The sequence below is a fragment of the Calonectris borealis genome, chromosome 10 (genome assembly GCF_964195595.1).
Source record: "Calonectris borealis chromosome 10, bCalBor7.hap1.2, whole genome shotgun sequence".
In the NCBI taxonomy this organism is placed as follows: Eukaryota; Metazoa; Chordata; class Aves; order Procellariiformes; family Procellariidae; genus Calonectris; species Calonectris borealis.
This window is the reverse complement of record NC_134321.1, coordinates 6349242-6364770: the sequence shown is the minus strand read 5'-3', so window position 1 is coordinate 6364770 and position 15529 is coordinate 6349242. Positions and strand designations below refer to the sequence as shown.

Sequence of the window (15529 nt, the reverse complement as noted above, 5' to 3'; positions counted from 1 at the left end):
AGGGCAGCTGTGCCCGAGAGGCCCCTGCAAAGGCGCTGACCACCACTCCTTGACCATCAGAAATTCAGACTTACAGACGTGTTTTGGGAGGGTCTGAACTGCCCCGGGCCATGCTTCCCCCAGCAACAACTCCTGCCCCGGGTTGGGGGATCTGCACAGCAGCTAAGGCCACTGACCCTCGGCACCCAACCTAACACCACAGGCCAAAAGAAATCAGACCACGGTGATTTACTCTCTTCTTACTTTAAAGCCCTGAAGTAACACACGCTGCACTTTTCCAAGCACTCGAGTAGAAATAGGAGGAATGCTGAAGTGGTTTTGGTAAGCACACTTTTTAGTTTATTGACCTATACAAAATAATAGGTCTAAAAAATTCAGAAGTAATAAAAGAATAAGCAAAAAGAGCTCTTGCATTTCTAGAAGGCTATACAAATATGCAAAACCAAGGAAATAAGTTATTTTTTATTTTGTTTTTGTTCGTTTAATTCCAAATCGCGACTCTAACAATACAAAGACTAAGTACCAGCTTAACAAGTGTGTCCTTCTGTATATATTACATGCTCTGGAATACTGGTAAAAAACGTCAAAAAGGTTTATCAGAAACTTTTCTATTCACAATATGAACAAGGAGTAACTAATCCTTTGTATAAAAGAAAAAAACAGCACCATTTATGGAATCCTGAAGCACAGTACAGCTGAGAAACGAGAGAGATTTTACCGTATGCAAGCGAGTCGTCAGAAATCACGCAAGATAACCCATGCCAATTTATTCCTACAGATGGATGACGTGAGGTAGGTTTATCCCTCTTAGATCAAGACTGCAGTCGCACTTTTTTCCTACACAAATGGTTTCGTGAACAACGCTGTTCTGTCACTTAGTGACTTTGCAACGCACCTGGCAGTTCAGATGACTCGCGGTACAATCCTAATGCCCCTCATTTTAAGGCACCCACTTGGCTGTTTGTGTTTGCATCCACCTTAAAATACTGGCCGTTACAATCGAATTGTTCGCCGTGTGATCACTGGAGCTCCCCACTGCGGATCCTCGATTCACTGTGGCAAAGCAAAATGTAATCGTCACCCGATGAACGGGGGTCACTGTGCAGCCACCGTGAAAATTTGCCTACTCCTCCGCACAGTGAAGTTGTACCATGGAAAGTTCATTAAATGGGAGGTTATTAATTACACTTTATCATGGAAAAGAGAGTTCAAAGTTTACTGCTTCTGTTTCCAAAATCCACAACCGCCTATAGTTTTACATGACATATTGTGTCAGCAAATTCTTTTCTTTCCAGAACTTGCTTGTGGTGCTAACAAACACTCTTAACAACACCCCATAAACTCATTCAAACCTCTATAATAAAAAAAAAAATCCAGCCTTCCTTCAAGTAATATTCCAATACTGATTAAGTCACTCTTTGCCTCACTCACACACACAGTATCTATCCTTCATAAGCTTACGAAAGTCCTTCCAGGTCATCATAAGCCATGGCAGAATAAATTTTCATTTCTTCTTCTTTCAGACATCAGAACTGTGCTCCTAGAATTCCTGGTTTTTCCATAAGAGTCTCCTTTTCACATTTTTTTTTTCGCTGAGGTTTGCCTTCAACACCTTCCAATCTTCCAAAAAAGTGCTTGCTAAATATAAATACTTCAACCAAGTGCTGCATCTAGTCATAGATTAAACTGGCTTGCCCTTGCTCATGTAGGCTATCTGGATTCAGAAAGAAACGCCATTCGTGGTAAGACTTTGTCAGTTTGCTACAGTCCCTCTTAATGCTGAATTTAATCTTTCCCAGCAAAAGAGCCTGCTTCCTTTTTTTGTTCGGTTTGGAAGTTCCACCCGAGATCTGCCTCGGAGTCACAGCATTTTGTGCAAGGCACGCAAGGCTACGAATGCGGGGCTGCAGGCAGTCTACACGAGCGTCCCGGGCTTTGAATCCTCGTGCCAGAATAACCTCTGCTCGTTGCTGTGCAAGTCTTCTTCCACCCGGCTCTCATCATCGCCACCCAGCTGGCTCGTCTCTGCATACGCTCTGTAAGAGAGACACGGCGTCAGGGATCGGCGAGAGCTGAGCGTCTTCCCCAGACCCTCAAGTGCTACTCAAACTCACGCAACTCCCTTGGGCTTGAAGTAATGCTGCTTACTGTGAGTTCACCCCAGCGTAATTTGGATCCAAACACAAACGCAGTTTTCGTGCTGTAATTAGTAAAATTGTGTGCAACAGGATCTCAGCTGCTCAAAATTGTCAAGACTGTAGGGCATACTGATTGCTCGTTTGCCATAATCACATTAAAATAGAAAATAGATGAACGATTAGACAAGTGGTTCAGAATATGGAAAATTAATAGCTAATAAACCTAATTTAGATAAAGCTGCCAAAATAAGCAGAGTTTTCAAAGCCCAATTACAGGAAGTTAAAAATTCAGTAGAAACTGTATTTTTAAACACTGTTACTGGAGATCTTTTAAATCACTGCAATAAAAAAGCCCATGGCATTTAGCTTAGAAACAAGGATCTAGCAGAAGTTTTTGTATCTTTTCTTACACTTCCATTTATTCTAAAACAAACAAAATTAAAAATTCAGTAATTTCACACAAGTCAGCCTGGCAGCAAGCGCAACCTACAAAGCAGGAGGCACAAACTTAGGGTACTTACTACAGCTGACTACGCTTAGCATAAGCGTCCTTAAACGTGATGGCATTTGTGTGGGCAGAGCCATTCCCCTGGACAGGAGGGCTCTGGTAACAGCCAGCGTACGGTAGCCGGGGAAAGAGACCGAAAACACCAAGTAGAAGCAGTGAGAGAGTTGCAGGAATTTCTGCAAGGACAGAGCAGACCCTGGGCTCCGCGCAGTCCTCGGGAGAGCCCCCACGAGCAGCAGCACGTCCTGCCTGGTGCCTGGGCTAAGCTCTGCCAAGCCAGATGCGTTTGGCAGATGCGGTATTGCCTTTGAACGCCAGCACTCAGACACGAGGTTGGAGAGGTGTTTCCTTTCCTCGTTCTTCCAAAAGTTTATCAGCACGGGCACTACAGCTTCAGAAACACGACAGGACTGTGTCCTGCCGGACTGCGGATGGGGTGCAGGAGAGACCTCCTGTCACAGGGGGTGAGAGGGACAGGGCTCAGCCGCTGCTCTGCCCACAACACTGCTCCGAGCATCGCAGCTACGGGGGAGTGCAAGATCTTCGACGGTCCAGCATCAGCCCGAGGAAAAAGGCTGTGCAACAAATGAATTCGTCCTTCACTACCACTGCTTCCCCCTTCCTTGAATATCGGTGGTACAGCCGATCCACTCCACACAGAGAAGACTTGCTCTCACAAAGTCGATTTTATAATTACTCTTCATCCTGGCCCTTTGAAATGAAGCTGATTTTCTCAGAAGTTTTAATAGCCTGTGAAATGCAGGAGGAAGGGCAGAAAATCTTGATATACTCTACTCACCTGCTCTGCAAAGGAAGGTTGCCATAAACATTCCCATAACAGCTGGCATAAGAGGAATGAGACAACGTATCATAGTCTGAAAGTCCCAGTGCAAGGGGGTTTCGCCAGTTCCCAGCAGTGTTTGCAGAAGATGCTGGAATTAAAGAAAAATTACAGCAAATTAGACCTTTCTCCAGCTAAATCAGCTGAGACAAATGAGACAATTCTCATTAGCAACCTCTATGGGTTTCTGCAGAACACACAAGCAGACAATGCAAACACAAAACATGATTTACAAGCCCTGCAGGAAGGAAAGCACTGTGCAGGTGGTATTTTGGAGCTAGGGAATCTCTTTAAAAAGACTTTCTGACCCATCCAGTGATGCTCATTGTACTGTATTTTGGAAGCCATCACGGCAACTGCATTTACATGGCATGAAGTTTTGCACATTGCTTCTAGCTGGTAAAGACGCATGTTTGAAACCCATATGGCTCTTTGTGCTTCTTTGGACTACTGCGCTTATAAAGAGTAAAAGGCAGTTTTACCCACAGGAGAAGGCAACAAGCAAGTCTTTCTTCCCAAGCATGGAAGAAAGATCTTATGCAGTTCCTCAGCTACCTTTCAGGACAGAGCTCTAGCCTTGCTTCTACTCTGCTGACTTCATCGAGGCAGCGGAGGGGGCAGAATTTGATGCACAGCAGGGACTTAGAAAAACACTCGGCATAGAAAAAATCAGACATTACCCAAAGAGAAAGACGACACCCGACTGCTAGGAGAGCACGGCACCTGCAGACCGGCAAAGCCCAAACTCCTTTGAGATCCTCTGTCAGACTCAAAGCCTGCCTGCAGGCTATGACCCTGTTCCTTTTGACTGGAGGCACGCTGGTACCAACCACGGAGATGCTCTGCTACTAAGGCCTTGTGAATGTTTTTGGTTATATGCTCCGTTTTAGCAACTTGCTTCCTAGGAAGCCTTAGGGTTGCATACGGGTTGTGCGGTACTCTGTCCACTTCATCCTCATGGTAAGACCTGAATTCCCTGTAACGGTCATATCCGTAATGTGCCGATGAGCGATAGGAAGGATTGACACTGTACTGTCCCTCCGTATCACTCTCATAAACATATCCTCCATTGTAATAAACGTCAGATTCGGTGTATGGGGAATATCCAGAAATATAGTAACTAGAGGAAGGCTGCTCCTGGCTTTTGTGGTAGACACCGTTGCGGACATCCTTCTGGGCAAGATTTGGCATACTTCCTGAATTTGCAGCGGAAATGTTTTGTTTCTTTGACCGTCTTCGACCCCTCGTCCTGTTGTCGAGCGTCTGAGTAGTATAATATGGATTGGGAGTAGGTGTCACGCAGTAATATTCTGCACTTGACTGGCTAGTGTAGGATGATCCGTCATCGAGGATCTCCGTGCTGCTGCTTCGCTGGGACTTTGAGAGGGTGAAGGCTGCCTTTTCAGCAGGAGTCTCGGACAGCAGGTGGGTTTGGGATTCCAGACTTCCGCTGCGCTGCCGGCAATGGTGCGGGGAAACATCTGGCCTGAAACAACACAGATGTAGGTTGGTTAAAGGCAGTCACACGCAAACATACACACAGAGCTGGAGAGAGCACGCACGGGCAAGTCAGGCATGCTGCCTCCCCGGTCAAAGCACAATACAAACCCAGTCTTATCTTCCACATAGAACATCTGCATTGCAAGAAATTCAGCTTGGCTGAATTTTAGATTTGCTGCAACATTAGGAGATCTCTCCTATAAAAACCTATCATGGTGAGCAGGGTTAATCTGTGACAGGGATACGTGCAGCAAGACTCACAAACTCACATTTTGTAACGATTTACAGGAGGGCGCTCTTAGTTTTTAAGTAGGTAAAGTCTACACCAGTAACCGAGCTAGGAGCAGAACATTAGGAAGACGGGTTTCCTATGACTCTGTCTCTCAAGGCTGCATCACCCCAGCCAAATAAACCATGAGCTCTTGATAAAATAAGATTTATTGCACCTCTCCTTCCCCAGCACGGATTCTCAGCTGTCTAATAACATAGGTGAGCTCACATTGCAGCTCTCTTCCCACAGAAAGGGCACTAATTGGGATCTCTCTCCTCTATCTGGCCACTTACTTTTTCAGGAGGCTTGTAGAAACATAATCCACAGCAGACATCTGTCAGCTCGTGGACAAGTTTTTGTGGGGAGACCACTAGCTGACAGACAATACAGTTTCATAAGCCTCACTTTGTTAGAAAACGAGGCTACAAAGGAACTGTAAAATAAATTCTGGCTATCTTAAAAGTATTTTACAGTAACTTTTTGAACCAACGTTACTTGTTAAAACTCCCTATAGGTGCCTATCTGGAAATGACCCTTCTCCTATAGTCTTTCATGATCAGATAGGCAATATTTGTGTGCCAGCTTCCATCTCACTCCTAATTTTGCAGACACCCGTTTGTGTGTGCTGCTATTTGCCCAGACAGGGTTCGCGCTCACATAAACACCCTGACTCGCATGTCACAAAACTGGTGCAGGACTGTGCCAGAAAGTGGTGGCTAATATTAACCTTGTGCCTCCGATATCCAGAAAAGACATTTTGAGAGCCTGACCCTGCTGTCGGGAAAGCTGCACAGCAAAGAACCCTTAGCCCTCTTAACACCATTTGCTTTTATTCTTCTGCTGCCTAAGATGGACATCGCACTTAAAACAAAGCCCCCTTACTGTAAGTGGCTGCTACTGTAGGCATTGCGTGTGAGCACGGGGGTTGTAGGCATGCTTCTCCCCCCATGGGGCTGGGGCGGCCGGTCCAGGGTTCGGTAAGGACTGCTGTGAGTCGAAAGCGGGTCCCTGTAATGAAGGAGACCACCCCAGTTAGGTTAAACGCCATGCAAGTCGCAGCACACAATACATGCACCTTAAGTCTTGAGGAAACAAAACGAAGGGCAGAAAAAACAGGTAAGGGCATAACTGGATGTGCTTCTCCGTATAAAGAACAGAATTGTTTAACAGGAAGAATTCCACCCCCTCTTCAAGGGAGGTCCTCACAGGTGGGAAAAGCTGCTGCCAAAAGACGGAAGTATGAAGCAGAAGAGACAGAGCAGGTAACAGAGAAGCAAAGGAATCGGGTTTTAAAATGAAGCACGTCACAGCTAAATGGTTACATATGGCTATAATTCAACTTCTGAACTTCATGTGGAGGAATGTTCTGCTTATCTTGAGGGACAGACGAGAAAAATGCAAAGACATGACATTGCCCAAAGCTTTAAAACATTTTTAAGCATGACTTCAACAGCCTGCTCACACAAGACCGTCCAAGAAATATCAAGATCAGTGGGAATCCTTACACTGAGAACAACTAGCACCAGATCAGACCCACATAACATGATCCAGCAGAGCTACTGCTATCGATGCACTCCATGGAACTGTTCTTCTAGCTCAGAAAGTGCCCAAACCCCACGGATACGTACAGGAACCTCAGCCAGTCACTGACGCTGGCACTAATGATGGTAGCTGGTTGAATCCCAGTAACTCCGCTCTTAATGGAGAATTGCCTGTCAGGACTTATGCGAATTCTGTATGCTTTGATAATGTACCTGAACTACTGATACCATCAGGAGGGATGGGTATGGTTTGGTGTTATCTGAAGCCATTAAGCACAGTCATCGGGAAAACTACAAGTTGTTTAATTAATACTGAAAACAAACCACAGAAACGGAGATAAAGGGTGACAGCACTGGTGGGCACGAGTAATTCCTTAAATACAGCCCTTGCTATTAAATTTCCCACCCGTCTCGAACCTCTTCACAAAGACTACACTACCCCACAATTTCAGAGACCGTGACAACTGCTTATACACACTTTTGTAACTGAACAGGAAATTTAGCTCCCATCACCAAATCCTGTAATCGCAGAGGACTGTGGAGGCAGCAGGCTCCGCTGGAGTACCCGTAGTAACACGAGTCTTGGCAGGGGCAAGACAGAGCTCACGCCAGCAAGGCGGAGAGCACAGCGGCAGCGAGATGTGCCCTACCTGGAGTGTCTGGTTTCCAAGAGCTGCTCGTTTATGGATGACTTTCTGAGATGAATTCTCTCCACCCCGAGGGACTTTGGTGGAGGAAGCCTTGGAGAAAGCTGCGCAGAGCTGGGTCTCTGTGCTGGCACAGGAAGCGATTCATTGACTGTTGGAAAGCAATATGTATCTTATTAACAAAATCCTCGATATTTTTGCCCTATATACAAATCCATGGGCCCTAAGCAGAAACACTTTGCACTACAGAGAAAAGGACAGAAGCTGTGAACCTAGAAAGGCTCTCCTGCCTGCACCAAGCTCTCCTCCACGCAGACAGGACACCGGGAAGGCTCATACAGATCTCGGCAGCACCGACTGCTACGGAGATTACACACAGCTCGGGGCTGCGCCAGATCACAAAGTGGAACTTCCTTGGGAAAACACCTGTTTGCAGCACAATCCCTCCCAGAGCCGAGCAGGCAAGCTCAGCCTCCGCGGAGGCCAGTTCCTCTCCCTCACCTTCCAGCTCTTTACTTGTAAACGACATTTTAAGAATTAGTTTTGAAATACAACCTAAAAGGGACTGACTTCAAAAGCAACTGAATGAGCAAAGACAACCGACAGACACATTTGGCTGAAGGCAATTGGGAAGACACTGGTTTGATCCTTGTTCTCACTTTGCTTAAGGCACAACCCAGGTCCCACCAGAGCCAAGAGGAAACTCCAACTAACACATATAAATGCAGGAGGAGCATCACAGAGAACACTTTCAGAAGCCAAAGCCCTGGCTCTACTTCTACTTGTACAAGCAGGAATCAGGTGTAACTCCATTTTAAAGCACCAGATGGGTTGTACAAGCCTAAAACTGGGACAAAGTAAGATCAGAATCAGGCCCTAACTGAAAAGTGAGTAATAATTTAGATAATGTTTGTCCCCAAATGATGATTATCCAGTTTAAGGGAGAGGCAAGCCAAGTCCTTTCCACCTTGTGGAACAGGGCGTGAATGTGTGTGTCTGTGGGTGTGTGTGTGAAATGAGTAAGCTGAGCAAACACCATACCCATGCAAGATGCAAGCTCACTACGTAACAGATCAACGTAAACAGATCGTTAATATCTGTGACTATTCTACTTTTTTTGTAAGTTTTATAGTAGCTGTGAGGACAGAAGGGCTGGGCAAATCCTCCCAGCTCATAACTCCTCCAGCCCTCATCCGCCTCTGCCCAGGTCCTAGGGATGAAGTATTTATTTGAAATTCAAAGCCTTCAGCTCGCAGGTTGGTCGTGTTAAAACCAATCACCTTCTCTAAAAACAACTCAGATCAGCTTACAGAGCGGAAACTTTCAATAACTAACCCATTTGAGGAAAGACATTCCTGATTAAGCTCTTTTTTCCTCCATTATAAAGTAATTTGTCATCGAAAGCCACCAAAGTAGTAGGCTAAAGGACATGAAGTCAAAGGAATGTCTCCGAAGGGGCACACTTCATAGGAAGGAAAGGATAAGCAACATACCATCATCATAGGTGGTTGTATCGGACAGGGAGCTGCTCTCAGATGGAATTATATCATCTGTGAATGAAAACAAGTACTTTAAGCATAGGAGACCCAACATTAATTTCCAAATATCACATACAGTTTATTTTCTACAGCTTCAGAGATGGCTGCTACTTGTAACACCACAATCTGTATGCTTTAGCTCTCAACAGCCTGAAGACAGCCCTGCTTTGGAGTATATCGTGACCTAGTTGTGCTCACTGCAGATCAGCAAGCTACCTAACTAATTATCAAAGGAGATTTTTTCCAACTGCAGTGGGACTCAGGCCAAGATTTACGAAGGTGTTTTCCACTCAACTTCCAACAGATCTCACAGGGTGTTTTGGTGCTTCAATAGGAGTCAGAAGCCTACACAGACATGTAGATCTTGGCTGCTAGCATCTACTCTCCTCTAGGTACACCTGAAATCCCACCAGGTAGGTACGAAATGCCTTTTGAAATCTGGCATTCACTTTTGAATGTTTTATCAGCATACAAATTCTGTTTCAATTAAACTAATATCAATCCAGAATAATTCCACTGATTTCAATCAAGTTATTGCAAATTCCAACAACACAGAGAGCAATAACTGTTGTATGGACATTGCAATCTTTTTCTGTTTCTTTTAATAATTTTTGAATAAATTTTGTTATTTATTCAAAACGTTTTACTGCACCTGCCTGTCCTCTCACCTTGATATTGCACACTGCCACTCACTCAGAAACAGCCTGTCCTTGGTAAGGTTTAGAACAGACCAGCAGCGGCAGAGAAATTAGGCTGGCGATAAAAAGCAGCACAACAGATAATTAACCCATAGAAAAATCTGTTCCTAGGCCGTTTCTGGCAAGACACAGTGCTGGTGGGGTAAAAAAGTCTACATGAACCTCCATGCAAGAGGGATAGGAAGCAACAAAAGAAGACGGTGGCAGCCACTTTGTGTATGACACCTGCTTCCTCCATCACTCATCATGAGCATATGCAAAGTACGTTGCTCCCTTGCTGTCGCACTTTGCTGCGAGGAAAGGTCTGGTTACAAGAATTCGGTAAATAGAGCAGCTTTTCAAGAACAGCAAAACATCAGGGCTGGCCCCTGCCCTGAGGGGACTTGTCAGACCACCAAGGACGGGTTGCAGCTCTGCTTGCAACTCGACACTGAGAAAAAGCTTCAGGGGAGCTTATTCACGTGAATTTGACCATGTGGTGGTGAAATATGGAACTGGGCCCAGTGCAAGGAGGAAAAAAACCTACCTATGAAAAAAAACCCCAGTCTAAAGCTACGCTACTGGATTCATGTGGGGTCTGCAATGCTGACATATGGGGGAGCTCTGAATTTAAATCCTAAATCTGTGCAATTCTCTGCAAAAGTAGAAGAAACTCTGGGCTACAGAGGAAGCAAAGGAAAGGGAGAGTGGAACATGGGGAGCAGGAGACAGTCCAGTATGTCCTTCAGCTCCCATCCCTTGGGGGCTGGGATGAAAATAGCTATGGTTTGAGTCAATAAATCAATGTTACTATTTAATACATTATTTCCAATGAGTCATTCCCCAAATTCACAGACGCAAGTGACTCGTCACTGCTCAGCCTTCTGAAACCCTGTACCTCGGGCCCAAGAGTACCGTCAGCGATGGTGAAAAGGTTACACATAAAATCAGTTATTGAAGGAGATGACAGTTCTGCCTCAGGTAAATAAATACACACTGCAGTGCAAGAGTCGGGAACTGGAAGGGAATGCAGCTAACTTATTGCTGGCTAAGTATTTGCTGTCTTGCAGTCTCTACCTGCAGGGAGACCCTCTGAGACACAGTCTAGTCCCTTCTGGCCGTGTCCACCTTCCCAGACAGCAAACAAGGATGTCATGTATCAAATGTTGCAAAACGATGGGCTAAATGTATAAGGACCAACTCCTAAGTTGCTTGTTTGCACAACAGGACAAAAAACTGCCTGCAACAAACAACAGTGACGGCGCACGGATGCTGCCTCATGGGGCTCTCGCTGCTCACTGGTCTTCAGTAGCTTCCTGGTCGTTGCTACACATCACGTGTCCCAGGTAATACAGGACCTCCCACAATTAGTATCCAGATTGGTGAGCAAGAGACTGGAAAAACAGATGTTTTCCTCATCTCTGTCAATCAGGAACTAGCTGGGCCACATTAAATAGCGATCATCAACCTTTCAGAATAAGCACTTTGGGATGATGGATAGCCCAGTGCTGCTGTGGTTTGTACTGGGTAAGAATCCAAACCAAGCTCTCAACAGGAATGGGACATGGTGAAGGTTTCCCCAGCAGAAACCTGGCAGTGCACAGGAGAAGGATCTCCTCCAAGGAAAATACATATTGGCAAGAGGTCTCGTCTCAAGGGTCAGTAAGAGGGTTATCAATATAAAAAGCAGAAAAATCTTCCATTTTCTTTCCCACCTTGCAATTCCCAGGAAAAACCCCACTAACCTCACAAAAAAGCATTTCCTCTGGGACAAAGGGGAAAAAAGAAATCAATTAAACATTAACAATTATCCATATATGTTTTCCATGGAGGGGAGAAGTAAAACGTGTCCTAAAACTGTTACTCACTATAGAAACTAGAAGAACCTGCAATACCTAAGAGCTTTTACTACTCCCAAACTCCTTCAACTGGCTTGGATATTAGCAAGGCATGGTGGTGTTGAGTTGATGGTTGGACTCGATCTTGGAGGTCTTTTCCAACCTTAATGATTCTATGATTCTAAGCATCCATGCTTTATCCTATGAAGCAGCAAGAATCTCACCTTCCTTCGGAAAAATCACACTTTCAGAATGGAGAGGGCAAGGGTATCCGCTTTCACTGTGCTCATCAACAGCAAATGCATTTAGTCAAAAATCTGTTTGCCACTATTTGCATTCACAAACTCTTGAACTTCATTTATGTCTTCCTGGAAATCAGTAATTTTTAATCAAGAAACAAAGTCTTTGATCCTTATTTCCTTGATCCTGTAGAAAAACTCACATGCTCTATTTTTGCTAGAACTGAAGCATTTGTGGAAAGGAAGGGAGAGAGGTCTTGCACGTGGCAGCTTAGACATGGAACCGCACTCAATGCACGATGAATTCAGACACCACACCAGTTTCGGCCGAGATGCTCCTGCCAGCCTTTCTATGTACAGCACCTTCGGTCTGTACCTGGTGCTGGAACGCGTCTGCACTTGTTCCTAAAACCGCAGCTTATTCTGCCCTCAGCCTATAAGCAGTGCACTTATCGTATCAGATGCAGCAATTGCATCTCTATTTTTCTTACTTAACTGCCTTGGAGAAGATAAAAATCATATAGAGGAGATGTAAACAAAACCTGTAAGTGAGCCAAATTACTTTTTCCCCCCCCCTGTTTTCATCAGAACACGGGGAATTCTCTTGCCTACCTGGTAGAGTAAGAGTTGATTTCTGGGTTGGTTTTTTGCCACACTTGATTCTATATTCATTTATGGAATTCTCTATCTCTTGCAGCTTTTTTACAGCATCAGCATACTCTTGCTTTCTTTTCTTCTTCACATTTTTGCAGAGGTCTGGCTCACTGGCAAGTTTCTTTGCAGCTTCCACCAGCTTTTGCTGTATGATAAAATTGCTCTCCAAGTCCTGCAAAGCGGGATCCTGCAAATTTGTGAGATGAGTTATTTGCTTGTACTCTGGGTAGAAATTATCAACAAAGGTTATTGGATAGATGATCTCTTTTTGTGGTAATGAAGCGAAATCTTGAGCACAGAACACAGAAATACCGAAGTTTATACACAAAACAATCTAAGCATATGAAATCCTTACATCTTATTTCTCTGACAAGTGTAAGATTATGAGATCTCTTGAGAAAGGTCCAAAGTTCTCAAGCCTGGGTGACGTAAAATAGACTCCTAAATTCAGGTTTAGACCTTTCTGTTCTACAAGCCAGCCTGCAGGCTGTTAAACCTCCTGCTCCAAGTCCAAGCCTGAAAACATCTGTTTAAAAATATCCCTCTGCTTTAGAGAAAACAAAAATGGAAATTGAAATCACCATACCTATGTAACAGGGAGTCGGAGGCTTTAATTAATTGTTTGTAAACAACTTTGAGAGGCTCAGATGAAAGGTGCTGCAGAGCAGCTAAGCAACACATTATTAAATCTGGTCAGTAGGATTTTGTTTCAATAGCATCAGTTTGTGCAGACATGGACTACACCAGCACTGTAAGCCAGGGCAGCGAGTTTTTGGTGAAAGACAGATGCAGAGTGCCCAACACCTACTTACTGTTTGGATGATACAGCTTGTTAACAAATCACACAAGGAATGAGGGGGAACGGTACGTGTCCAGAAACTGCATATATCTGAATTACCGTATCTCCTGAGTCAGTCTCTGCCAGCAAAGTCATATTAGCTTCTTGAGCAATATACAGAGCTTTTACTTAGGTGGAACTTGCATTAAGCCAGAGATAAATCTCCTCCTGCTGTCACCTGTCACACAGCTATGTTCACGGACAGATGATTTTGCAAGGGGGACAGTGCACACCCCTGCCACGTTCTGGGTTCAAACACAATGTCAACCCGACATAAATCAATGCTCGAGAAAAGCTCATAGTCATGGGTTGCCAAATGGCTTTATGCACCTGCTCTTCTCTAATTAGCAGCAAAATGTCCATTAAAATTCAAGCAGTGTGGCCATATCAGGGGTTCAGGTCAGGGGATTTTAAGGCCTTTTGAAACGGCCAACTTCCTGGACATTTCAAAGGGAGCATGGCTGAAGTAAGGGCAGTACCTGTCTAAATTTCCCAGCCTATGCAAGCAACTGTCCCAGCTGCCTCCTCTTAAACAATCAGGGAAGAGCTGGATTATTTACAAGTGGCTTTGGTCACCGGTCTGGCCACCCCACCTTTGCTGTGAAAACAAAGTGCTCACTGCTCACCTCTTCACTCGGGAGCAGGTTGTCATCTAGCTTGAACGCCGTGCCAACACGTCTCCTGACCTGGGGAGGTTCTTCTCCAGCACTCAGAGGATACTCCTTGGGCATCTTGCCCGTGAGCTCCTGGGGAACAGAGAAGGCTCCATGTGAAGGTCTGCAGGAAGAGAAGGGCTCTTGCCCACCCTGACCCCAGCGTAAGGTGCAGTTCTCACCGCCTCGCGCAGGCAGATTTTCTTCAGCTCCTCAACTTTCTGAAGCAGTTTTTCCTGAAGGAGTTTCTCTTTCTTCTTTAGTTCCATAATTTTCTCCTTCTTTTGTTCTTCACTGACCTCTGAATCCTGAGAGCCTGAAAAATACACTCTCTGTATCAGAGGATTTGCAGGTAAAAGTCATTCTTTTCTGGTCAGGTAAGCGGAGATCTCCCCAAAGCAGTCCAGCTCAGCAAAACAACACATTATTCAAAGTGCAACGTCCAGCTCTTGTGTCATCCAGCAAGCAGGCTTTTAGGAAATCCGCACTTTTTCAAACCCCCAATGTATATACTTGCATGATCAAGTATACACCCCAAAAACTCACCACCCAGAATATAAATCAATGCATTAGGGATAGCTACGATACGCTTGATATTTTAGCTTTGACTTTGCATTTAAGACAGACTGAGGCTCCTCACTTGGGCTTCACCTAGAGGCACCTACGTGTGGTAGCCAGGCTTTTACCTTCCCCCTTTTCCCCCTCCTCCACAATCAAGGGAGAGATCTAAAGTCCACTCCAGAGTTGAGCTTTATTTGGCAGCATTTAACTTCTCTCCTCATTTTTGAGGAAGCTCAAGGCAATTCAATTCCTAATACAAGTGCTTAAAGTTAGCCTGGATCAATTTCCCTCGGACTTTGATGACACATTCAAGGACTGACTGACTGGTAAACTGATACCAAATTATTCATGTACGAACAGTATATGGGTGTTTTTCCATCTAGCATATTTTTATTTTCTTATTTAGTTACCGGGCGGGGGGGAAACAGCAGATTATACTCTTGATGTTACTGTTTCAGATACATAACTAGTACATGCATTCACATATGTCACTATATTTATAGTCAGCTAGCCTCGTTTTCCCTTTTAACATACACAAGCCCCACTGTACTTCACTACCTTGCATTTACGTAAGTATTACCTGATGAGATCAAACTGCCATTGCTGGCCATAATAAGCTGGTTCTTTGCCTCCAAAGTCACTAGCTTTGAAACTTTTGGTGTTCCCATCTCTGTCAGATCCATGGCAATATCATCCAAACTTCTGGCTGAAGGAATTTTTGCCTGAAGGTGTTTGGAAAAAAAAAATAATCCAGCCTCATCATGTTACCTCTAATTACTTTCAGAACACAGGGTCACAGAAGATGATGTTTCACACCTCATCTCCCACAAAATTAAGGGCTAAAGCAGCAGCATTACGCAGGAGCTCGCAGTGCACAGGGATGTGCTGGCATTCCTCTTCCCCTCTGCCCCCAAAGCCTGAACCATCTCACAACTAAAAATCTCTTTGCTGTTTGCACCATGTTCAAAATGAACACAAGGAGACAAAAGAAAAAGCAGATTAAACACTGAGAAGTGAGAATTCCCTCTTCTATGATTACACTTCCATAGCCCTTAATTGCAGGCAGGCTAAAATGGATCGAATTA

The 15529-nt window shown here is 44.7% G+C and overlaps 1 protein-coding gene across 1 annotated transcript in view; it reads right to left on the bottom strand.

Moving 5' to 3' along the window:
• Window positions 1–443: 443 nt before the first annotated feature.
• The window catches only part of FRMD4B (FERM domain containing 4B), an 87070-nt gene continuing 71984 nt past the window's right edge, over window positions 444–15529 (bottom strand). Inside the window, exons 14-23 of the mRNA XM_075158647.1 lie at window positions 15025–15166; window positions 14066–14199; window positions 13857–13976; window positions 12351–12579; window positions 8940–8996; window positions 7450–7597; window positions 6141–6266; window positions 4168–4973; window positions 3446–3578; window positions 444–2036 (exon numbers count right to left, since the gene is read on the bottom strand). Coding sequence (XP_075014748.1) covers window positions 1916–2036; window positions 3446–3578; window positions 4168–4973; window positions 6141–6266; window positions 7450–7597; window positions 8940–8996; window positions 12351–12579; window positions 13857–13976; window positions 14066–14199; window positions 15025–15166 — 2016 coding nt within the window. The 3' untranslated portion in view covers window positions 444–1915. The remainder of the gene's footprint in view (window positions 2037–3445; window positions 3579–4167; window positions 4974–6140; window positions 6267–7449; window positions 7598–8939; window positions 8997–12350; window positions 12580–13856; window positions 13977–14065; window positions 14200–15024; window positions 15167–15529) is intronic.